This window comes from Colletotrichum acutatum (genome assembly GCF_030867785.1).
Source record: "Colletotrichum acutatum strain CBS 112980 chromosome Unknown BDZ83scaffold_67, whole genome shotgun sequence".
Classification (NCBI taxonomy): domain Eukaryota; kingdom Fungi; phylum Ascomycota; class Sordariomycetes; order Glomerellales; family Glomerellaceae; genus Colletotrichum; species Colletotrichum acutatum.
Window position 1 is genome coordinate 154,516 of NW_026849061.1, and position 22,698 is coordinate 177,213.

Genomic DNA, 22,698 nt, shown 5'->3' on the forward strand with positions numbered 1-22,698 from the left:
TCACTTTAATGATCCGATTCTTACATGACATAATCCTGTTTACTGCTCTCATCATTCACCTGATCTCCAATCTTGCCCCTGGACAGCCAGCTCACAACCTGCATCGCCACACCAAGCGTCTTGGCTGGTGCGTTCTCCCGCCAGTCACGTCTCCCTTCACAATAAGATTTCTGATTCATGCCAAGTCTTGAATTTCTCTCATTTCAGGGCTGCTAGCGGTCGTTCTTTCATATTCTCATGTCGGTCAAAAAAACTCTAGATCACACCCATGTTCCCTACTGGCATACACTAAACCAGTCCAGTCTCCCCATCTACGGTCTTGGCTACATTGCAACTCAAAACAACAATCAATCAGAAACATTCTCTAAACCCATGCCGAAGCCGGCTGCTGCGCCGTGGGCAAGGTCTTCTTGGACCCCAACGCCTGGCCCACGACAATCATCCGCATGACGCACTCGGCGCTCTCGCGTGTCAGGACCTCCGCGTCCAGGATGGCCTCGTCCAGCGTGGATGGTCGCTGCAGGATACACGTGTACGCATCGATCCCGACGTCGTAGTTGACCCGCGCTCCTGGCCCTATGGTCCCCGCGATGGCGATGACAGGCAAGCCGTGCTTTTTTGCGCGCACGCCAATCTCTGCGGGAATCTTGCCCAGCGGAGTCTGGTCGTCGATGCCCCCTTCGGCCGTGAGCACCAGGTCACAGTCGGTGAAGAGGCCGTCAAAATCGACATACTCCGCCACCACCTCATATCTTGGCCGGAGCTTGGCGCCGACCAGCCGCAAACCGGTACCCAGCCCTCCAGAAGCCCCTCCGCCGGGCGAGAGGCCCACGTTGTTGTCGCAGAGAAAGCGGCCAGCTACGACGGCGAGGACTTCCATGGCTGCTGAAAGTCGTTCTGTCTGCACTGCGCTGGCGCCCTTTTGTGCGCCAAAGACTCTGGCAACGCCGTCGGGGCCAGAGAGCACGTTGTTCCAGTTGACGGCGACCTCGATGGTGACGTCCCTGACACGCTTGTCGATACCGCCAAGATCAATGTTTCTCAAGCGCAGAAGGGACTCGCCCCCGGCAGCTATGGGAAGCGAATGTCCATCCTCGTCGATAAGTCGAGCGCCAAGCGCCTGTAGCATTCCCGCGCCGCCATCGCAGGTGCCCGAATCACCGCATCCGACAACAATCCGCTTCGCGCCAGCGCTCAAAGCAGCGGCTAGGAGCTCGCCGACCCCAAAGGTTGTGGTGAGGCCCGGGTTGCGGAGGTGAGGAGGCACGAGACTCAAGCCAGCGGCCGCTGCCATTTCGATGACGGCAGTCTTTGGCGTGTCGGGGTTGTTACTTCCCAAGATACCGAAGAAGGATGCAATCGGGATGCCAACGGGGCCTGTGACGGTGATTGGGTGAAGCGTGCCACCGGTCGCCGATACAAGGGCATGAGTGAAACCCTCGCCTCCGTCGACAAGGGGAACCTTGCGGACTATTGCCTCTGGCATTACAGCCAGAATGCCCGCTTCGATGCAGTCAGCGGCAGCGTCTGGCTGTAAGCTTCCCTTGAATCCAGAAGGGCAAACAAGAACTCGCATGCCCTCGGGAACAGGAAGGGAACCCATATCGTCTTGACGGGTGATGTTTTGGGCTGCGGTTTCGGTAAGATCGATGGGAGATGGCGATGAGTCTCTGTGATCAGATGTTATCACAATGTCGTTAGTGGAAGAGCTCATTTGTCTAAAATCAAGCGAATGATGATAGCGAGTGAAGTGGTATTGAAAAGCGAATGTGAGTGACGTAAATGGAGATGTAAACCGATGATGATGTGAACGAAGTCAAGTGCAATTCCTAGACGCCACAACCTGTTCACTTTATATCATTCCAATTGATGATCCGCAACGTCCTTAACAAGACCAAACTTACACATTTCGTAAGGTCTCAGTCTCTTTTACCCCCGGCATTGTTTCTACAGTCTCCAAGGATGGAAACATCGAGAAGGTATTTTACAGTATGGCTTGGAGATCGAGTCGTCCAGCTGCCGAGCCGTGGCGATGAAATGCTCCGCCAGTGCATATTTTCGCAAACGGGCATGCGATCGTGTGATCTCTGCATACCCAAGGCCAGGGGCCATGACGGCTTCTCTCAGCCCTGCACGTGTCCTTTGCCTTGATGGGCTGTCGACTGCAACCAATTTGCACGCGATGGCTCGAAACGAGGTGAGACTAGGAGCTGTCAACTGCTTCCATGGCGTAGTAGGTCATCTACGGAGGTTACATCACGGCATAGCCTCTGATAGCGGCAGAGCAGAATGGCAACTGTGATGTACCGATTAGATGATGTGATCTCGATATCCGACTGGCCGGTATGCGTGGTATCATGATGTTCAATTCCTAGGTGTGATGCTAGACGATGTGAACACGCGACCAGATTGGTTCCCAGATCTCGTTTCTCGACCGACGACGGACCCCGAAAAAACTATCCAAGGTTTCCCGTCTTGAAAGATAGTGTTCCAATCATTTACAGCCGTGCCTGAGCTATAAATAAGAATTGCACTTATTTTCAGGGTTATACCAGGGCTCACGGCCTCGGCTGGGCGGAGTCTAGAAAAATGTTACTCCAAAGACGCACTCATCAGCCACAGTTGACGTAGCAATCCAAGAACCCACTTCCACCCCGCCGATCGACCGCCAAGAAAGCTTCGGCTGTCATTCTCACCTGCCTCTTGGCTTGGAGATACACTCTGGCAGTGCTGGGTTTCTTTGTTGCGTCACTTGGCTGGATGGACTTGGGCGAATGAATCTAGGGATGTTTGACCTCTTGAGCCCGGCTGATTCTACCGCTTGCAGGAAGGCTTGTTTTCCTCAGCGCAAAGACATCACGCCAGGACTGAGGCAATGCCATCTTGAGTGCATGAGGCAGTGCTCTTCTCCTTGTCGTCCTGGTATCAGAAGATTGGCCTCCCTCAGATTTGTTCACGAGATACTATCATTCTTTCAATCTTGAGGAAGCTCATATAATGTGCTAGATGAAGGTTCATTACTTCATACTTCAACTTCATACAGTACATAGACGCACTTGACAATCATCTCCAACATTCGTTCATCACTTGCTTTACACACTCGCTTCATAAGCTTTTTATTGTTCAACCCTCGCTTTTGCATCTTTGTTTCGTTTCTGTCATGTCTGATTCGAAACCACATGCCTACTACTTTGTTCCACGCAAGCCGGTATCGGCAGACTCCGAAACGGGCTACAGCCTTCAAAGGACTTTGACTCGATCTCGATCTAGCTTATGGCGAGGATGGAGTCCAGGGCTACCTTCATTCACAGAGTATGAGAGAACAGCATACAAATTTCCCTGGCTTCAAAACCCAGTGGAGGAATCAGGTAGCAGGCATCCCGGGATTATCTTGGAAACGTCTGCTCATGACGATCGTTCACATTTGCTTTCTCATGACGATACGCAGGCAGGGCCCTCTGCAGATGTTCCCCTCGAGGAAAAGCCTGCACAAGAGATCAAACCTGATGATCCTGAAGACCCAGACCTGGTACATAATACCTAAACCTCATCGATAATGATAAGTACTCCAACTTGTCAATCCAGAAAGCTGACCATTTTTTAGGTAACATGGTCTGGGCCTGACGACCCAATGAACCCAAAGAACTGGGCCAGGCACAAGAAATGGACGGCAACCATCTTGGTCTCATGTTTCACATTCATATCGCCCGTCTCCTCAACCATGTTAGCTCCAGCATTAGATACCCTTGCCGACGACTTTGACGTCGAGTCCGACATTGAGACGTACCTCCTCATGTCTATCTTTCTGCTCGCGTACGCAGTGGGACCTTTCGTTCTTGCACCGTTGTCAGAGATGTACGGGCGTGTTGTTGTGCTCCAGTCTGCGAATATGTTTTACTTGATCTTCAACACCGTCTGCGGCTTCTCTGCTTCAAAGGAACAGATGTTGGCTTTCCGATTTCTTAGTGGACTCGGTGGAAGTGCTCCCCAAGCTGTAAGTTTTGAGTGTCTCCTATGTGAAAAAGTCTGACTAACATGATTGCCAGCTTGGTGGAGGCGTGCTGAGTGATTGCTGGAGAGCCGAAGAGAGGGGCACAGCGACTGCCATATACAGTCTTGCTCCCTTTCTTGGGCCTGCTGTTGGGCCTATCGGTGAGTCTTACGTACAGCCTGCATACTACTACGGAACAACGTTTACTGACTTTTACAGCTGCCGGTTACCTAACTCAATACCTCTCATGGCGCTGGATCTTCTGGACCGTCTCCATCGCTGATGCGGTCGTCCAGATTCTCGCCTTTCTCTTCCTCTTTGAGACATATGCCCCCAAGATCTTGGCAGCCAAGGCCAAAATACTGCGCAAGAAGACGGGTAACGCGAACCTGCGTACGGAATTCGATCATCCAGACAGGACATTTGCACAGACTTTACGGAAGAATCTGATCAGACCATTCAGGATGCTCTTTACTCAGCCAGCACTGCAGATCACCGCGGTGTACAGGGCGTACTTATATGGCCTCATGTATCTTGTGTAAGGTTTCAACACTCGTTGTATTACTCTAAATGGAACTTAGCTGACTTGTTATAAGCCTCGCTTCGTTCCCTTATGTGTGGAGCGAGCAATACGACATGGAGCCCGGCCCGGCTAGTTTGAACTACATCTCACTTGGTGTTGGCTTCGTGATTGGACTGCAGATATCTGGGCCCCTCATCGATAAGGTAGGACGAAGCCATACTCACAGTAACTTCCAATATCATTAGCTCACACATGACAGGTCTATCGCAAACTCAAAGCACAAAACAACGACACAGGGCGTCCAGAGTTCAGAATCCCCCTAATGTTCCCCACAGCCATCATCACCCCTGTCGGCCTCCTCCTGTACGGAATCGCAGCACACTTTGAAGTCCACTGGATCGTTCCAAACATTGGGGCGGCGATTCTGGCCGCTGGTCTCATTGTATCTTTTCAGTGTGTGCAGACGTATGTCATCGACTCGTATGAGAGGTATACAGCCAGCGCAGCAGGGGCGGCGGCCTTTGTACGGACAATGGCTGGTTTCAGCTTCCCTTTATTTGCACCGAGATTATACGATGTGTTGGGTATTGCCTGGGGTAATGTGCTGCTTGCCGGGATTGTCTTTGTTATGGGATTGATTGTGCCGTTTGTGATGTGGAGATGGGGCGCTTGGCTGAGAAGCAAGAGCCAGTATTGTGCTGGTTGAGTAGATCTCACATGTGAGATGCGTACTAGTCTCACAAAATTTTGGAATAGAGTTGCGATATCAAGAATGATTTACGATAGATAACTAGAATTATGACCACTTACCTTTTGTCTTCGAAACAGGCAAGCCTCAAAAAGCTGAGACGAAATGATTAGAATTGTGCTGGCAGAGTCACCCAGGACTTGAGCCCGGCTCTAGAATATCCCAGTACTGGCTTGTACTGAAACTTCAAGGGGACGAAAGATGTTGTCTGTGGTACCCAAGCTTTGATCCCATGAGTTTTTAAAGACTATCAGTTTCTGGAACGGACTGGTAAGTAGCCACGGGACCACTACCATCCTGGCTACTCTCATTAGGTTCTGAAACCGCGCGTATCCTTGGACTGAAGATTTATGATCTATTAAATGAAGTCTTAAGACGCCTCGCTACTACATCGCGGCCAAAGGAGTTTTTGTCATACTCTTTCAAAATGACAGGCAGCCAGTCAAGGAAACCATCTCTCCCAACTAGGCAAGCAGGCTGTAGTGTGGCTTATCAGGAACTTATATGCCAGTTTTGGTCTTTCTGGAAGGTATATGAGTTCCCGCGCAAGTCTGCTTTTCACTTCTCGTCCTTACCCACCTCACTGCCACCAAGCAGTTGAACACCCCACGCTCTCATCAAAAATTCTAGCTTTACACTTTACTCTACACACTGCGAGTCGACCGTTATCTCACCTCAACTATCAGTATGCCTAAGATGGACATCCTCGACTGTTCCCGTAGAGACCTGCTGTCGTGGATAGACCTCCGAGCGCAAATGCCCTGTCCCAAGATCATGGTCGGCGCCGCCATCGTCCGCCGTGGACCCTCTGGAGCCGAGACTTTGATCCTCAAGAACAAGCCCGGTCGTGATAACCACAACCTCCACGAGATTCCCGGGGGCAAGATGAAGGATACCGACCCTACTGTTCGAGACGCCATCCTCCGGACGGTCGCCGAGTCGGTCTCTCTTCAGGTGATTGATGTCTGGAATTGCCTTCAGCCAATCCTCGACGTCCAGGAAGAGAATGTGGAGGACGCGTCTACCAAAAAGAAGGAAATCGCAGAGAATGGTGTTGCAGGCCCGTCTTTACATGCTGCCCAGCCTGTCGTGATCAGGCGCCCGGTGATTCACTTCAATTTTGTTGTCATTACCAGAGGAGATGGAGCTGGCTTCCAGGTCAACGTGGAGGAGCACGAGATGGGAATTTGGGTTGATGCTGAGAAGATCGCTGACTTCGACATGAAAGAGGCTATGAGGGACGTTGTGAAGATGGCAGTCAGGCTTTAGGTACATGCGATTGTTATCGGGCTGCATTCAGGTCGTTGCCTCATGTGGGCGCCTACATCAAGCCTCTTAAAACAAGATGAGATGAATAGATAGATCACCAGTTTTGAAGACACTAAATTGCGTATTTCAATTGTATTAAGGGTATATGTCCAATGATTAAAAGTTTTCGTGTGCTCACACACTACTAAGCCATGCGACGACAGTTCGCAACCCGGGATATCAAAGCTGAAGCAAACCGATTACCAATCTTTCCTCGTCATCCATCATTCACCTCAGTAATTAGAGCTCCTCAAATTGACGCCCTGGCGATGTTCTTGCCCTGGACGAGACCAGGACCCTTCTCGGTGAAGAAGGTCTTGGCCTTGGCGGCGCTGACGATGAAGCCAGGCAGCTTCATCGTGTTGAACTGGCCCGTGGCCTTCTTCTTGCCAATCGTCACAAACACCTGCGGCTTGAGCGTGAGCTTGAGGTCCTTGACCTTGGTCTCGTTGCCGGTGAGGACGGCATCGAGGTTGTCGGCGAGGTGCAGCGCCTGGCCCTCGGCGCGCATGAGCTGCTTCGCCTCAAGGTTGCCGATGTCGCCGACGCCCCAGACGTTGGTGAGGCCCTCGACGCGGAGGTCGTGCTTGAGCTTCAGACTGCCTTTGTCATCGAGGAGGTGCTCCGGGATGAAGGAGGAGTTGGGCCGGACGCCAAAGAGGGGCAGGTAGAGATCCGCGGTGAGGGTCTCACCATTGGACAGCTTGATAGACTTGAGGGCGCCAGAGGTGTTGGCCTCAGTGACGCGGGCGTTGGTGACGAGCTTGACCTTGAGCTGCTGGAGGTTCTTGGCGGCGATCTTGCCGAGCTGGGGCAGGAGGCCAGGGAGGGGGGCGTCGCCCTCGACTATGAGGGTGATTTGCTTGGTGGAGCCGTAGGCGTGGCCGAGCTCGCCGGCGGTCTCGACGCCCGTGGTGCCGGCGCCGGAGACGATGATGGAGTTTGCGACCTTGACCTCGGACTGGAGGTTGTGCCATGCGGTGAGGGTCTCTTCGTGGGTGCCAATGGTCTTGAAGGGGACGCCGCTAGCGAGGGAAGAGCCGGTGGCGATGATGAGCTGGGCGTACTCAAGTGACTTTAGGCCCTCCTTGGTCTCAATCTGCACGGTGTTGGATGTGGCGTCGAAGGTGGTGGCTTTGCCGAGGACGAAATCGAAGGCATCCTTGGGGTACTTTTCGAAGCCGGGCCTGATTTCGTTGAAGAGAGTGTCGTCTGAGAACTCGCCGGGAATAAGACCGCGCACGGCGGCGCAATTCCAGTACAGGTGGGTCGAGGGGGAGACGAGGATGACCTTGAGATCCTTGACCTTGGGCTGGGTGTACTTGAGCAGCTTATGGGCGACGCCGAGGCCTGCGTAGCCTGCGCCCAGAATCACGACCTGCTTGACCATTTTGTGAGGGTTTGTTGTTTGGCTTGGTAGTAACTGGAGAGAGGTGTGAGAGGTTGTTGAGGAAGAATATGTTGGTGGTGATGAAGGTGAGATTATGTTCCCCAATCAAGGGAGAAAGTAAGCAAGGTCGTCGGTATTTGGGGGCCGGAGGTTGAGATGTGACGGTACGGGACTGCCGTGGGGGAGTGCGGGAGTGGACACCTTTGAGAGAGCACCCAGCGAGGCACAGTTGCTTGGAGAAAGAGATCTACGATAGAAAGAGAATGCAATAGGCGCAGGCAGGGTCTGGAGGAAAGAGTGAAAGCGAGGCGGATAATGAATGATTTTTATCGACACAAAGGCAAAGGATTCGGGGACTTTTTAGCTGACGCCCTGGGCTTCGGCCCAATCCTTCCCATCTCATCCATCCCATCCCCAAAGATGCGAGGTACCACACGCTTGCAAGCACGCCGGCATAGTTGCACTGCGGCCCGGTCTTTTCCCTGTGTGCCTCTACCTCTCGCGCTGGACGGGACCAGTTGAGAACCAATCCAATGTTTCAGACGAAGCGGCGCTCGGATTATTCAGCTTGGAGCTTGCGTGTGACAAGCGAAATTGGACTTGGTAAAGCTTAGTGCGCTGCTCTTTTCTTCTTGCACTTGGGATTTGGGATCAGACGCATGGAGCGGGTTAGCTGTAGTGGTATCCGTAGACTGCGATGCTACATGCAAAAGACGTAGGAATAAGCGGGACGGCAGATGTACTCCGTGCCGTCAGACAATGTCCGGAGCTTGCCCAGGGCTCCAACATGCACCAACCAACATGGTAAAGGTAGGGATCTGGCGCGGCAGGGGTCCGAATGGCCAGGCCGAGTCAAGGCAACGGCGCGGCGGGTGCCACGGCATTAGTCAGAGGTAGCGCGCGCTCTCGAGGAAACCGGGAACTGAAGATGCTTTTTTCTCTCTTGATCATATGCTTCTTGCTATAGTGACTGTGGAGATTTGGCCAGATGGACGCCAAGTGGCTTCCACGGGCACTTTGGCTCTTTGTTGCTGTACTGTGCCACTCGGTATGCCGCGCGCCGGAAGCAAAGGTCGCGACCCAATGAATAGCCTTCACCAATCGTTGATTCCCAAGAGTCGCATCGGGTCTACAAGTAGATTCCCCAGCAAAAGTAGTAGGTAATTAGAGTGGGAGATCATAAATGGGGACGGCTTGACTTGTCTCTTTTGGCGGTGTCTCTGGATTCTTGGAGCGTTAAATTGCCTTAGTCAGGGGGTTGGGCGGCGCATTGGTAATACTCGCGCGCGCGCGTCGTCTTACCTAAGCATCCAATGTTGGTGAACGAAGTGGAAGCAATGAGTGGAAGCAAATCCCAAGTGTGTGCCCATCCGTACGCCGTAAAGCCATCATCAAAGGCTTGTGTTGGTAGTGTCGGCGAAGATAGAGTCCGTTCGCCGTATTTTCAGTTCAGATGGCCCTGGTTTCGGTCCCGGTAGGCGCGGCGCTCGGGACCGAGTGGGGCCCGCTAGGTCTGATGTGGTCACAGTGTGGCCCTAAGCGCCGCACTGACATTTCGGCGGTCTCACTCTCACTCTCATTCTCACTCTCATTCTTACTCTCAATCTCTTTCTGTTTACTCACTCGCTCTCTCTTTCACTCACTTAACTTGACTCGTCCCTGGAGAACGCATCATCCAATCTAGATTGCTTAACAACCACTTCGAAGATTGCTAAGTTCAAGGGTGTACTCGAAATTCGAGTATGATCTAAGGAAGAATAAAGCATGTCTTCGAGGAAACCATGTTCGACCACCGTGAAAGTACCTGCGGGCATCAACTTGATGTCACTCTCAAGCTCGGATGGTCCCCTCATGACTCCAGTAAGCTTTTACTATTGGACATTCATAATAACGAGTTTCTCGCATTCAATTGCTCATCAAAGCTTGTCTGGGAGCTATGACCCCATGGCGCAATCGGCGCAAACGTTGCAGTCTTCACGCCACCTCCAGACGGATGCCCTTGCTGCCCTTCTTCGGCATTGCAACAGCAAGATCATAATCATACTCTATATCGGCATCTGTCGTCTCGTACAATCTCAACTGCGGCAGAACGCGCAATGTCATGGCAGCAATGGCCACGTGAAGCTCGCAATATGCCAGCCTTGGTCGGTCAGCTGGAAGCTCAAAAACTTTGATGCGGATCATCGGAAACCACCACAAAGAAAAGGCGGGAAACTTACTGCATGCCTAAACACTGCCGACTTCCTTTAGAGAACGTCAAAAGGTACCGTTCCAAGCCCCGCCTTCTCTGTCCGTCTTCATCAAGCCATCTCTCAGGGAGGAATCTGTTCGAGTCGGGAAACACTTTCTCGTCGTGATGCATGATCCACGCCGACATACCACTCGCGTAACCTCGTGGAATAACGTGCGTCACCTCAACTGGTGATGAGGCGCCTGGAGCTGTCCACGTGCCCTGGTAAACCAAGTCCTCGTCCGGTGCGATCCGTGGTAATCTCGACGGGGAACCATATCCCATACGTAATGCCTCCATGATGGAGGCACTGAAGTATGGTAGCTTCTCCAGAGTGGCCCAAGTCGGTATTTCTTTCGGGTCCGTAGTAACGGAGAGAAGCTCGGCTTTGATCTTCTCAACGACGTCCGGGTTGCGGAGCAAATGATAAGTGCACACACTGAGGGCTGAAGCCGTCGTCTCGGTGCCGGCGGCAAGCATCACGGTCGCCTCGCCGGTGAGTCGCTTAATTGTCTTCTCTTCGGGCGGCAGGTCTGATTCCAGGAGAGAGTGGATCACCGTCGTCCGGTCGCGTTTGATGCCGGCTTCGTATGCTGACTTGGTCTGCCTGACCATCTCAGGCATTTTCACCTGCTCTGTTTAGCTTCTTCATCTGCGTACTTCTATCGAAAGCTCTCACCTTGGACTGCTCAGCAAGAGCTCCCATTTTCGACGACAGTTTTCTGATGACTCTTCTGTTCACACTTAGCATGTATCATGAGGTCAATTGAACGTGAGTACTCACAACGGAACAGCCTCCATCAACCACGTCGTCCACGGGAAGTGCCTCATGATGTGGATCATCTGTAACATTGCATACACTGCCTCCTTAAAGTTGGGCTCCCAATCAGGCTGTTGAAGGAACCCAAAAGGTTGTCCGAAGCAGTAATCGCTGACAATGTCGGCAGTGAAGCAGCTATATGCCGACGCGGCTTCGAACGGTCCGCGCCCCTGATACCAGAGGAACTTGTCGCAAAGTCGTTGAGCATCTTGGTGGATCACCCACTCCAGCTTGGTAATCTGCGCTCGGGAAAAGTACTTGCTGGCAGCCGCTCTGCGGAGACGATGGTGGGCGTGGTCAACTGTGCCAAATCCTCCCTGGCGACGAGAGTTAGCCCGCTGAAGAGTGGTTCAGACCATATTGCGAAGTGCCGCTCACATTCTTCAAGCTACACACCATGTGTTAGCATACCCGACACCTGTAAATCGAGGCATTAGAAGGGGCAAACTCACTCTGCAGCAAACCCCTCTACAAACATTTTGGACTTATTGCGCTTTTTGCTTCCAATTGCGTAGATAACGTCCACGAACTCCGGATCATTGCAGTGAACTTCATCTGGGTTGATCCGGACGATAGGACCTGGAAGCATGATATGCCATCAGCATTGATCAGTCTCAAAGACGCACGTCAAGTTTGCGAACCGTAAATCTCGTGGAGACGTTTTATCTCATGCGTGAACTTTCCCCAGCATACTACGTCGAACCACACCTCATACCAGTATGTCGCGCCGGCGAGCTTCGGACCGGGAAACTTTGCCAAAGGATGGAGGGTGACTCTGTAGATTGCCAGGAAAGTTCCGTAGAGCAACCACGCCGCGAACCCGACCCCAAGGACCTGGATCCATCGGCCTGTGATCCAGGAAGTTCCGGGAAAGAAAGGAAAACCTCTACTAGGCTCCATACTTGGTCTGTCAGGAAGAGTCGAAATCTGATGTCCCTTCGCAGGGCACACTAGTGGGGAGATATAGAATGATTCGGTTCTTAAGAGCGGCCCACGTTTCAAGGGAATATTCGGGGCTCGAACGTCTGAAAGAAATCCCCGTCGCTTGGAAAAGGGGGATCACGGATCGAGAGGAGGTGTAAGGGGTCTAGACATGTGCTTGGCTCGTGCTATCGAGAGCCACAAAGACGCGTGTTGGCCGTTCCTGGTTATTAGGCTTTCGCCACACAAGCCTTGATAGCCACAGCCTGAGCCTAGACCACAGCGATCCTCGAGACAAAAGACCTGGGCAGATTGCGGCTCAATGTCACTGGTAGGCCCATAACGAGGGACTGGTCCTGTAGCATCAGTATCCCGTCAGTCTGTTGCAATTTAGAGGCCTTGAAGACCGTGATAGGCAAATCGCTCAATAGGAGTTCGAGTGTCTGAGGTGTGGGCAGAATGTCTGTGTTGACTGCCGAGTAGCGCACCGTAATATGGTCTCACGGATGATGTTGGTGGCTTTTTTGACTGGAATGAAGTGTACCAGATATCAGGACGATGTCTCAAGCCACTTCGACCTAAAAGCAGCTAAAAGCGGGCTGAGCTGCGTAGGCGTCTTAGCTGATAAAGCTGCTTCCAACCTACTTGCTAGACCTTTACTTGTACAGGTCCCATCAATGGTGATCCATGGTTGGTATACGGGGGCGTCCATGGCGGGTTTCAACTCCGGCTGATGGTGTTTGAAGGTGGAAAGGTGTCTGAATGCCAATGTATGATTTCCTCGTTTCTACCGTACGTACGTGATAATCCGAAGTGTTCTCCCACCCCAGCACTTTGAGGGGCACCTACCCAATATTATGCATCATCTATTTCACACGTGAAAGCGAAGCTGCAGAGACGGCTGCAAAGATCTCGCTCTCCGCTCCATCCTCCAAAGGCAACAAAGGTGACCTAACAGTAGCATGCTCCAAGATGCCCCTCGCAACCAACGCGTGCTTCAACGCCACAGTGCCCTCCATGTGCGATCCCCGATGGTACACGGCCTTGGTTACCGGCAACAACTTGTCGTGTATCTCCCTCGCTCTGGGGTAATCCTTTGCCTTGCCCGCCTTAATCAACTTAATCAGAGCCTCGGGTGCGATATTGCCGTAGCCAACCAGGAACCCATCGACATCAAAGGCGGTGTGCAAGAGATATTCGTCATGGCAGGTGAGAATCTGAAGATCCGGCCTCTCCTTTCGGATGACGGGGATCTCAGTGTCCCACCGTCTCATGTTTCGGACACCGTTCTTCATCGCGAACACGCCAGGCTGCGCCGAAATATCGAGCAGAGTCTGCAGGTTGTACGTCGCCTTTGTCACGTCCGGATATTGGAATAGGATCAGCGGCAGTCCGCTGACCTCAAAGACGCGCTTGTACCGGTCCTGTGGAGCGCCGGGCTGGTATCCGAAGCGGAGCCAGCCGTGTGAAGGATACAAGAGGCCGGCCGAGGCGCCGGCTTCCCGAGCGCGCTTGGCTTCGAGGGCCGCTACTTCGGTGCCTTCCCCCGTGATGCCGGCAATGATGGGAATGCGGTTGTCGACGGATTTGACAAAGGCCTTGATGACGGAGAGTTGTTCGTCTTGCGTCAGGAAGGTGCCCTCGCCGGCATGGCCGAGGACGACGAGACCCTTCACGCCTGAGATGCTGCCGAGCCAGGAGCCGAGACGGTGAATGGCGTCGTAGTCTACGCTGCCGTCTTTGTTGAAGGGGGTGACGGGGGCGGGGGTAAGACCACGGAGGTCAAGGCCGGCGTTAGAACCCATAATTCGGTAAGGTCTGTGGTATTGGGGATTAATTTGCTTTGAGTGTGATTCTTAATTTAGTTGGAGCTTGATAAGGGTATTGAATGTGGTGAAGATAAGTCTGGAGATACGTTCTGCAATGGATTATTTTATAACCAGATCATGATGAGCCCTGCACAGAAGCTCTCTTGGCGGCTGGATGAGCTCGCGTTTGAGAACGTGCCGAAGTCGCGTCTACTAAATCGGAGCCCTACACCCATTTCCATGACTGAAAAAGAATGCTGGATGCTTACAGCGTATGCTTGAAGCTGACTACCAGCCCCGCTCATCCGAACCTGCGTGTAATAGGAGACTTCTTTTCCGGTCAGAATCCGAGCACACAAGTCCGAGAAGGCTCGGAACCACGACTCATGTCCACTAAAAGAGGGGCCAGAACACACACACAACAACCAAGAGAACAGGTAGGAATGGTGTGAGTGCCAGGATGGGGCTTTACAAGTCCGGGCTCGTCCAATTGTCAACCCATTCACATGTCGTAAACGTGTCATAGGTGATGTGCTCTTGAACTTTGGTGTGGAGAATCGCAGAACGGACAACGCGACTATCTCGGCATCTACAACAGCAATGCATTGCACATATCCTCCCCGCTTATGGCGTTGCTAGAGAGACTGGGAGGAAGTCGACAATTAACCAAGCGGTCTTCATACATGCATTCCCGGAATCTTGTAATCCGGGCTGCTTATTGACGCTGACGCTAAGCATGAGTGGCTTGACGCTACTATCAAGGGTGGAAAATATTTGTTTTCCGAGCCACTCGCTGCCTCGAGGACCCCGGCGCCAAGGGCAGTACCCCAGATTCCTGGGAAATTTCCCCCGCAAATTCAGACCCAGCTGTAGGTTTCATGCCGCTTCCCCAGGTTCCAAAGTCGTCGCTTGTTATTAAGGGCTCGTCTCCCGCCTTTCAACTATAAAGCCGAGTCGCAACGACTTTCCAGCTTCAAGCAGCTGCTTCATGACGATCATTTCATTCTATGAAGAACTCTCTGACAAAGAGAACGTTCCAACCAATTAAATCCGCAACAAGAGAAATGGCTGTCAACAGGGTCTCTTCGGACCGCTCTGACATTGAACATGTCTCTCACGAAAAGGACTCTGCTGTCCACGCCGAGTATCAACGCAATGGCAACCTAAGCCCAGATGATGTTGCATTCCTCGGCAACTTCTCAGAAGACAAGAAGAAGAAAGCAGTTCGCAAGGTCGACGTGCGTACACTTTAGTTGCAACTTCCCCCTATGATACGTTGTATTGGTGTTACAACATAATCTGACTTGCGTCTTCAATAGTACCGACTTATGCCGATGTTAATTTTGCTCTACCTAATGGCGTATCTCGACAAGACCAACATTGGAAACGCCAAGATCGAGGGATTATTAAGTAGTCTCCACATGACGGGTGTCGAGTACAACATCGCAGTCTCCGTCTTCTTCATCCCATTCGTCTTGGCAGAAGTCCCGAGTAACATGGTTTTACACATGTTCAAGAGACCTTCGCTCTACATTGGCGGCATTGTAACATGCTGGGGCATCATCATGACCTGCAATGGCGTGGTTCAAAGCTATGGTGGTCTGATAGCTGTTCGAATATTCCTTGGCTTGTTTGAGTAAGCGATCACTCCTAAATGGTCGGAGAGACTACAGCAGAGGTTAACTCAGGAACAGAGCAGGCTTCCTTCCCGGTGCTATCTTGATCATTTCCAAGTGGTACCTCCCAAACGAGACGCAGACTAGGATAGCTCTTCTCTATACGTCTGCCGCATCTGGTGGAGGCGTCTCCGGCCTTCTAGCATTTGCCATCGCAAAAATGGATGGTGTGGGAGGGTATGAAGGTTGGCGATGGGTACGTCTCGAAGCCGCGAACTTTCCTTGAATCTTTCTAACAAAAACTTAGATCTTCATACTCGAAGGTTTGACCACAGTAGTCATTGGCGCCATGTGCTTCTTCTTCCTCATCGACTCTCCCGCTCTGTCCAAGTGGCTTGACACCGATGAAAAGCGCTATCTCGAATTACGGCAAGAAGCCCGCCGGGTTCATCGACCGAGCGAGTCCCGAGAGAAGCACTTTGATAAACAAGCTTTGATGTCAGTCTTGACAGACTGGAAGATCTATCTCTTGATCTTTGCAAACTGGTCGAATGCGGTCCCAAATTACGCCATGAAGTTCACGATGCCGCAAATTATCAAGAACATGGGCTATACCTCGGCCAATGCGCAGCTTTTGACCATGCCCCCGTATGCGGTCGGCGCCATTTCGGCCTACATATTTTCAGTCTTTGCTGATAGGTATTCGTGGCGAATGCCTTTCATCATTGGCCCCCAGCTTTGCCTCGTGGTCGCATTCAGTATCTTGTTCACAAAAAGTGCCGATATCAAAGACAACATTGCATTGTGTTATTTCGCCGTGTGCCTAGCCTGTTTCGGGTAAGTATCTCTCATTTCAATACAGTCGATCTCATATAGAAATATTGGGGAACTTACCCAGGATCGCCAGAATGTATCCGATCCTTCCAGGAGTCAACGCCTGGAACGTAGCAAACACGCCGAGCCCAGAGAAACGAGCAATCAGTATCGGCTTCTTGGTCTGTATCGGAAATATTGGTGGCTTGATCGGCAGCTATATCTACCTCGACAAGGAAGCGCCGACATATCCGACAGGCTTTGGTACATCTTTTGGGTTCGCATCGGCTGGTATCATTGCTGTTATTGCTCTCGAAATCCTTTTGAAGAGGCTCAATGAGAAGAAGGCGCTACAGACTGAAGACGAAGTGAGAGAGAGATACACCGAAGAAGAGCTTGGCCGCATGGGAGAGAAGAGCCCTTTGTTCAAATATGCTCTCTGAAAGAAGCTTCAGCCCTTCCAGATACTCTCATACTTTACCCAACACTGTAAGTTTCCCATACACGCGGTTTGAAGTTGCCATATCCATACATTGTGTACCGTCGTCGGACAAGAGACTCTCCTGCGTTCCTCAGCACTACTAGCCAAGCTGGGGCAGGGAACTACTTAAGAGCGCCTGATTTACCGAGTGACTGTGTCTCGTTCTCGATCATCTGACATGAACCACCCCACAAGAGACCGGAAGTTTCCAATTTCAGAGTCTATTCGTGAAGCCAACTCGTCACCCACCACGTCGCCCTCAACGTAGACTTCTCAAATTGTCTGAGACCGTGGACCGGCAGCATCCACCGCAGTGGACCAATAACTCGATTATCACGGCCGGTTGGCCCAATGGCAAGGCGTCTGACTACGATTCATCATGTCATCAGGAGATTCTGGGTTCGACCCCCAGGCTGGTCAATTGAGTATCCTTTTGCCATTCTTGAAGGGTTACCTAGCTTGCGGCAAGGAAATGTCCTTTTTGTCAAACAATTCGATACTACATAAGTCATTTCCTCCTGACATTGAGTTTCATTGAGTTGTATTGCCTTATGCTATTGATCTTTCATGATTCGTGAATAGAGTATCTGTTGTAGGCGGCTTGGAATTTCTAGTATCCCAAGGACTCGTATATGGCACCGAATCCTTTGAATTGCTTGAAGGCCTTGACCTTGGGCCCGTTCATAGGCTCCATGCCCTTGTCGCCCTTCTCCAGCGCCTTGCGATACGCGGGGCGCTCGGCAACATCCTTCAAATACCGCAGAATGTTCTTGTGCTCTGACAAGTCCAGGAGAGGATAGAAACCGCGCATGGTGGTCAAGGTGAAGACCGTCATGATATCCGCAGCGCTCAGGTTCTCACCCGCAAGCCACTTGTTGTTGGCCAAGCGGTTGTCGATTAGCTTGAGGGCCTGGTGGGACTTTTCTTCCATCCGCTTGCCAAAGTCACTTTGCGAAGCGCCGGCGAACAACAGGGTCATAGCGCGACCGAGAGTGGGTTGAAGAGTGCCGTTTGCGAAGTGGAACCACTCGAGGTAGGCGGCGTAATCGGCGTCATCGGGGGTACGAAGGAGTCTCGGGGCTCCGGAGCCAGCCTTGCTGCCGTGGACGTTGAGAATGTACTCTACGGTTGCGCCTGATTCTCCGAGCTCAATTGGCGGTGAAACAGTGCTGTCGCGGAAATACGGTGCGGTTCCGGCAGGGTTCTGACTCGTTCAGCTGTCTATCCACTATTCATAAATCTGCTGAAAAAGACTCACGATCTCCTTGATTTCCTTGGGCGCGAGTCCTGTGATGGGATCTCTCTGGAAGACGTGCAAATCGTATGGTACTTGGAGTTCCTAGTAGAGTGTCAGCAATTGCGGACCTAGATGGTTACTTGCATGATACCAACCTCCAAAAGCCACACGATTCTCTCAGATTGAGAAAGTCCAAGATGGTAAACTTCGATAGACATGCTGATTGATTGTTTCGATACGAGTTAGATAGAGATAGATGCGTGAAATCGTTGATTCAGTCTGCCCCGAGGCAATACAGTTGAGGGGTCGGCCCCCATGATATAAAGTAACGCGTCCGCTAGGGGATCGGCTGGTCTAGAGTATTGAGTGCCACCATGTTGACGTCAGGGGTCCAGGAGCAGAGTTCACGAGCGCAGCAAGCTGCGACGAAGCGAACGGTGCTGCGTTCGGTGGGTCGGAATTCTGGAGAGCCGGTGCAACTCTGGAAGCCGCCGTCTGCCTCAAGGGGGCAGCGGACAGGGACCGGCTCGGGTTGTCCGGACTAGAGCGGGGGATGGCGGGGCAGACGACCGGATTTAGGGAGGATTCTGGTGGGGGTGGATGGACTGACCGTCCGATCGTCCGATAGACAGTCTCCCAGATCTCATCCACATCGGTGCCGAGCTACCTCGAAGAGATGATAGTGGGAGGCTGCGGGCTACAGGTTGCTGTCTACTCGGATGATGGTTGCTCCAGTGCTTGACTTATCCCCGCGCCATAGTTTCTGAATATTTCAGCTGCATCGTTTCTGCAGTGCTGGAGTCAATGATCATTTGCAGCAGGATCAAAGCTCGGGAGTTGGCATACCGCGTATTTGTCATTCAATTGAGAGGGGTCACTAAGGCCAATTCGGGCCACAAATCCGACTCTTTGTGCAAGTACTGTGGTATTTAGCTCATTCATGATATCATTGCATAATTATTTATCCATACGTCTCTTGCGAGTTTCCCGTGGGCAGAGCAAAACCCCAGGCCGTACTATCTGCCGGCTCGTCATAAGCAGTTTGATTCATAGGCCAGATCGAGTATACTGGACGAAGTTACACGAAGTTACAAACTCACACAATCTGATTGTAAGCACAGCAACACGTGGCCAACACATGTAGTGATGGCTCGGCAACAATTCCCATTGGATAAGCTCCTCGTCAAAACGTATTATCCTTTATCAATAGCATGTGAAGCGAGGGAGCATCATGGAAACAGACTCTGGGAACAGTGAGCCCGGACTTGTGGAGGGTAAGAAGGTTTCGATCCAACCGATTTGCTCATCCTTGCCCCGCATTTCAGCCGAGCTTTGAGCGTGGGCAGGCCATTTGTTTGCTTTGTGTTGTGGCCGGTTGTTTGCTCCCCTTAATAATCAGCTGGCCCCTGACTTTTGCTTTTCCGGACTGCTTTCTGTGCCCAAACTCCCAACCAGATCTGCGTGCCACACCACGCGAGAGGCGTCAGGTATTTCTCGATTTGTTCCGATACGAGATATCCTCCGTTATGACCCACCTACGGACTCACCGTCTGCCGTAGTAAGACGAAGCGCATACACTCGGAGCGCTGAACCCGGTGTAGGAGCCGTTGTGGGTGCCGGAACCGACGTGGTAGTCCGGAGGATCGGACTTGAGTCAGTGGAGACCATCAGCAAACGCATCGGAGGGTCGGATATTCGTGGATGGTGGTAGGATGGCCGACACACCAGCGGGAACAACGGCGAGCACCGACACTGGTATCCGCGATGATGCCCCTGTAGCGACATCCGCCCCGACACCTTCATCAAACATATCACAACCATCCCCATCTAGTCTGCCGTCGACTATTACCGATCGGAGGAAACGCAGTTTACCCGAGGGTTCGCCTGAGGGCCCCGAAGAGGGCCGTTCCACACCAGCGGCTGCTGCCGCCGCCGCCACTACGGCCGCTAATCGGCGAAGAAGTCACAAAGTCAGTCGCGCATGCGACTTTTGCAAATCCAAGAAACTGAAATGCTCCGGAACGATCCCCTGTGACGTCTGCACCCGGAAACGTCTCTCCTGCATCTACGACGCTACTTACCGCCGAGGTAGACCGCCAACACCTCCGCCAGCATCCAGTTCTGGTCCCGAGTTATTTGAAGCACGACTGGTCCCCTCAACTTCCCTAGAGGTGCATAGGTATGTCGTTGTAAGAAACAAGCAGCATTTGATCATGGCTAGAGTGGTGGTTAACCCTTTGCAGAAGACCACTTCCCTCGGCGGCGCCTCTCCCATCACCAGCCCCACGTGAACCCCCTCTTGCCCGCCAGAGTGCGGCTCGGTCGAGGAGCCGTGATCATGTGGCCGAGGAGGTAGAGGCTGCAGAAGGCAGCCGCCGCAGTGTTCTGCCAGGCTCACGAGCCTCGGCAGAAGTCGAGATTGCCGAAATTGAAGGGCAGTATGTTGACACCACTTCGAGTCTAACATTCCTGCACCGAGCATGGAAGCGCCTTTCGTCGCAGAGATCCAATATCACTGACGTTCCTGGAAACGTACCGAGCGGCGCCGAACAGCACCAGAGGCTGACGAGGGCAGGAGATAAGCCTTTTGATTCGCAGCCCTTGGACGTCTCGACTCTCCCTGACCGGTTGACCGGCTTGGACATGCTGGATTTCTACTTTGATGTTTGCGTAGTAACCTATCGGTGCCTTCATCAAGGCTACGTCGCCCAGTGGTTCGAGGTTCTGCTTGCAAATGCAAAAGATGGCCGTCCGCTGCACCACGAAATTGGCCACGCCAGAGCCTCTATCGTTTTAACCATTCTCGCTATCGTCACCCTCCGGCAAAGCAAGGTCCGAAACGTCGACGAAGAAAAGTTTTCTCGCCTTCTGCGCAGCGATGCTCTCTTTTCTCAGGCTTTGAGTTTAACGGATGCGGAGATCGGGTTGCCGAAGCTAGAGTCCTCGCAGGCACGCCTCTTGCAGGTGTTGTATCTCCTCCAAACATCCCGCATGAACCAAGCGTGGTACGTCTTTGGAAGTATTCTTCCCATCATCTCAGCTTTGGGTCTGCATAGGAAATCCGGACGTCTCAGGGCCAGCAGCGACAAGGACTACATCCTATCGCAGTGCCGGAAGAGGACTTTCTGGGTGGCATACACCATCGACAAGTATCTATCTGTTGTATTTGGTCGGCCGAGGATGTACCGCGACGACGATATCGACCAGGACTTCCCTGACTGCGTCAACGATGAGGACATGACACCCCAAGGAAGATCAAGTGACGAGCCGGAAATGGATTGCCACGTTGAGAGCCTCATCTTCCACGCCAAACTCGCTCAAATCATTGATGGCATTTCCCGCGAGGTGTACTCGATCAAACCTGTCCATAAAGATGACCGTCTCATGATTGCACATCGATACGGTAAGGCTTTGCACCGCTGGCGCGAGTCTTTGCCACACCACTTGGGCACGGTTCGGCCCATGTCCTTGATTCCAACATTCAGAAGACAAAACACAGCCCTGAAGCTGGCATATTGCCATGCCATCATGCACGCCAACCGGCCCTTCCTTCTTGGAACGGGTGGCTCAAGAGGTGGTCAGCGATCCCCTCTAGAAGACAGCATTGATGAATGCATCACCGCAGCCAAGGCCGCGCTTGAGACGGTCGACGGCATGGCTAGTGACGGAACGTTGTTCCACGCTTTTTGGTGGACGCCGTACGTCACCTTCTGCGCACTTGCGGTAGTATACGTCTATGAGATTCAACGAGGGAGACAGGACCCGGAAATGGGCCTCTTTGAGCTGGCGGATCGCTGCCAGAACCACTTGGCGAAAGCAACGACTGCCGAGAGCCCAAGTCGCAGATACTCTGTCATTCTCGAAGAGCTTCGACAAGAGGCCAGTTCCCATTCCGAAGGCCCTTCAGGCCGGGAAAAGAAGCCGACCATTGAGCGTGCCGAGCATGGTGGTGCGGAGCCGATGCAATTGGATGAGGGTTCAGGCGCTCCAGCACCGCCGGCCGATATGGGTGAAGTGTTCCAGCAGCACGGATTCGAAGGGATGACGAATCTCCTCAGTGGTTGGGAGACGACGGATTGGCTGGACTTGGACTCTTCGGTACACGATCTCCTTCAGAGTTTTCAACTAGGATGTTGAGCTGATTGTCTTCAGGCCTTTGCTACGTTTCCCAACTTTGAAGGATCGCCAGTCTACTGGATGCCGGATGTTCAGTGATCGCGCATGGAATGAGAGAGTCGTATCGGCTAACGAGGATATAGCGACGGTGCACCGTGATCAAGATACCAGGTAACAAGAGCTATTCACTGTACAAATAGTTCTTTAGCAAGACAAACCATTCAAATCGGGTGCTAGTTGTAGGGAGAAAGGGAAATAACCAAAACTTCGATCGGCAACGCGGCAACCCTGATTGTCCGACCAACGACTCGCCGGAATTAACGGGATAATAACACTGCTTCTTCATCCAGATTGCGGTGAGGTTATCTTGCGCTGTGGGGATGAAGCGGCCTGTCAAGCCGAGCCCCTTCTTTCAAGCTTCATCCAAACTCCACCGAAGCTGTTCATCGCCAACTGCTTCGACGTGGGATCCCAGGTTGTTCGGCAACTGAACAGGAACCTGCAGATGCTAAGTCGCGGGAGTATCACCCGCGCCCGGCATGACCGGTAGTAATACCCTGTCGAATTACCCGCACAGATCAGCAATGCGGCATGACACCTCGAAAGGCCCATCAGCCTCCGCGCTGCAAGGCACCCCCTTCGGGAAGGCAAATGCAAGAGCCACTTTGGCCAACGGATACCGGCACCCATACTTTT

At 52.4% G+C, this 22,698-nt stretch overlaps 9 protein-coding genes and 1 non-coding gene across 10 annotated transcripts; 5 read left to right on the forward strand and 5 right to left on the reverse strand.

Annotated features, from left to right (window-relative positions):
- Window positions 1–187: 187 nt before the first annotated feature.
- BDZ83DRAFT_626721 (glycerate kinase) lies at window positions 188–1,835 on the reverse strand. Its single transcript, XM_060508583.1, has one exon. The coding sequence runs from the start codon at window positions 1,712–1,714 to the stop codon at window positions 365–367; it is 1,350 nt and encodes a 449-aa protein (XP_060363353.1). The 5' UTR covers window positions 1,715–1,835; the 3' UTR covers window positions 188–364.
- A 1,221-nt stretch (window positions 1,836–3,056) lies between these two features.
- On the forward strand, window positions 3,057–5,320 carry BDZ83DRAFT_702510 (MFS multidrug transporter). Its single transcript, XM_060511460.1, has 6 exons — window positions 3,057–3,529; window positions 3,605–3,994; window positions 4,047–4,152; window positions 4,211–4,529; window positions 4,588–4,717; window positions 4,774–5,320. Exons 1-6 carry the CDS (start codon window positions 3,161–3,163, stop codon window positions 5,218–5,220), a joined length of 1,761 nt encoding a protein of 586 aa, XP_060363354.1. The 5' UTR covers window positions 3,057–3,160; the 3' UTR covers window positions 5,221–5,320.
- Window positions 5,321–5,745: 425 nt separating this feature from the next.
- BDZ83DRAFT_626725 (uncharacterized protein) lies at window positions 5,746–6,638 on the forward strand. Its single transcript, XM_060508584.1, has one exon. It carries the CDS (start codon window positions 5,950–5,952, stop codon window positions 6,529–6,531), a length of 582 nt encoding a protein of 193 aa, XP_060363355.1. The 5' UTR covers window positions 5,746–5,949; the 3' UTR covers window positions 6,532–6,638.
- Window positions 6,637–8,314, reverse strand: BDZ83DRAFT_626726 (uncharacterized protein). The gene has a single exon (XM_060508585.1). The coding sequence runs from the start codon at window positions 7,958–7,960 to the stop codon at window positions 6,821–6,823; it is 1,140 nt and encodes a 379-aa protein (XP_060363356.1). The 5' UTR covers window positions 7,961–8,314; the 3' UTR covers window positions 6,637–6,820.
- A 1,620-nt stretch (window positions 8,315–9,934) lies between these two features.
- On the reverse strand, window positions 9,935–11,910 carry BDZ83DRAFT_753659 (cytochrome P450; the record flags this gene model as incomplete). The annotated part of the gene is made up of 7 exons (XM_060514376.1): window positions 9,935–10,100; window positions 10,180–10,820; window positions 10,870–10,924; window positions 10,975–11,327; window positions 11,389–11,398; window positions 11,463–11,589; window positions 11,652–11,910. The coding sequence occupies 7 exons, from the start codon at window positions 11,908–11,910 to the stop codon at window positions 9,935–9,937; spliced, it is 1,611 nt and encodes a 536-aa protein (XP_060363357.1).
- An 887-nt stretch (window positions 11,911–12,797) lies between these two features.
- Window positions 12,798–13,736, reverse strand: BDZ83DRAFT_581105 (dihydrodipicolinate synthetase; the record flags this gene model as incomplete). The annotated part of the gene is made up of 1 exon (XM_060505427.1): window positions 12,798–13,736. The coding sequence occupies one exon, from the start codon at window positions 13,734–13,736 to the stop codon at window positions 12,798–12,800; it is 939 nt and encodes a 312-aa protein (XP_060363358.1).
- A 1,067-nt stretch (window positions 13,737–14,803) lies between these two features.
- Window positions 14,804–16,750, forward strand: BDZ83DRAFT_781697 (major facilitator superfamily transporter; the record flags this gene model as incomplete). The annotated part of the gene is made up of 5 exons (XM_060515552.1): window positions 14,804–14,977; window positions 15,059–15,375; window positions 15,434–15,611; window positions 15,663–16,192; window positions 16,263–16,750. 5 exons carry the CDS (start codon window positions 14,804–14,806, stop codon window positions 16,609–16,611), a joined length of 1,548 nt encoding a protein of 515 aa, XP_060363359.1. The 3' UTR covers window positions 16,612–16,750.
- Window positions 16,751–16,986: 236 nt separating this feature from the next.
- On the forward strand, window positions 16,987–17,069 carry BDZ83DRAFT_t179. The gene has a single exon. It is a non-coding gene; the product is annotated as a tRNA-Arg (tRNA).
- Window positions 17,070–17,259: 190 nt separating this feature from the next.
- On the reverse strand, window positions 17,260–18,104 carry BDZ83DRAFT_581220 (glutathione S-transferase; the record flags this gene model as incomplete). Its single annotated transcript, XM_060505436.1, has 3 exons — window positions 17,260–17,853; window positions 17,908–17,988; window positions 18,042–18,104. 3 exons carry the CDS (start codon window positions 18,102–18,104, stop codon window positions 17,260–17,262), a joined length of 738 nt encoding a protein of 245 aa, XP_060363360.1.
- A 1,306-nt stretch (window positions 18,105–19,410) lies between these two features.
- Window positions 19,411–22,209, forward strand: BDZ83DRAFT_393207 (fungal-specific transcription factor domain-containing protein). Its single transcript, XM_060502803.1, has 2 exons — window positions 19,411–20,065; window positions 20,130–22,209. The coding sequence occupies exons 1-2, from the start codon at window positions 19,599–19,601 to the stop codon at window positions 22,021–22,023; spliced, it is 2,361 nt and encodes a 786-aa protein (XP_060363361.1). The 5' UTR covers window positions 19,411–19,598; the 3' UTR covers window positions 22,024–22,209.
- The last annotated feature ends 489 nt before the right edge of the window (window positions 22,210–22,698 follow it).

What these genes read in the sequence shown, in the direction of transcription:
- BDZ83DRAFT_626721 (XM_060508583.1), bottom strand. Translation starts at nt 1,714, where the DNA reads ATGAGCTCTTCCACTAACGACATTGTGATAACATCTGATCACAGAGAC.
- BDZ83DRAFT_702510 (XM_060511460.1), top strand. Translation starts at nt 3,161, where the DNA reads ATGTCTGATTCGAAACCACATGCCTACTACTTTGTTCCACGCAAGCCG. An exon ending in ATCCTGAAGACCCAGACCTG is followed by an intron (nt 3,530 to 3,604) that starts GTACATAATACC and finishes ACCATTTTTTAG; the next exon opens with GTAACATGGTCTGGGCCTGA. An exon ending in GTGGAAGTGCTCCCCAAGCT is followed by an intron (nt 3,995 to 4,046) that starts GTAAGTTTTGAG and finishes CATGATTGCCAG; the next exon opens with CTTGGTGGAGGCGTGCTGAG.
- BDZ83DRAFT_626725 (XM_060508584.1), top strand. Translation starts at nt 5,950, where the DNA reads ATGCCTAAGATGGACATCCTCGACTGTTCCCGTAGAGACCTGCTGTCG.
- BDZ83DRAFT_626726 (XM_060508585.1), bottom strand. Translation starts at nt 7,960, where the DNA reads ATGGTCAAGCAGGTCGTGATTCTGGGCGCAGGCTACGCAGGCCTCGGC.
- BDZ83DRAFT_393207 (XM_060502803.1), top strand. Translation starts at nt 19,599, where the DNA reads ATGGCCGACACACCAGCGGGAACAACGGCGAGCACCGACACTGGTATC. An exon ending in ACTTCCCTAGAGGTGCATAG is followed by an intron (nt 20,066 to 20,129) that starts GTATGTCGTTGT and finishes AACCCTTTGCAG; the next exon opens with AAGACCACTTCCCTCGGCGG.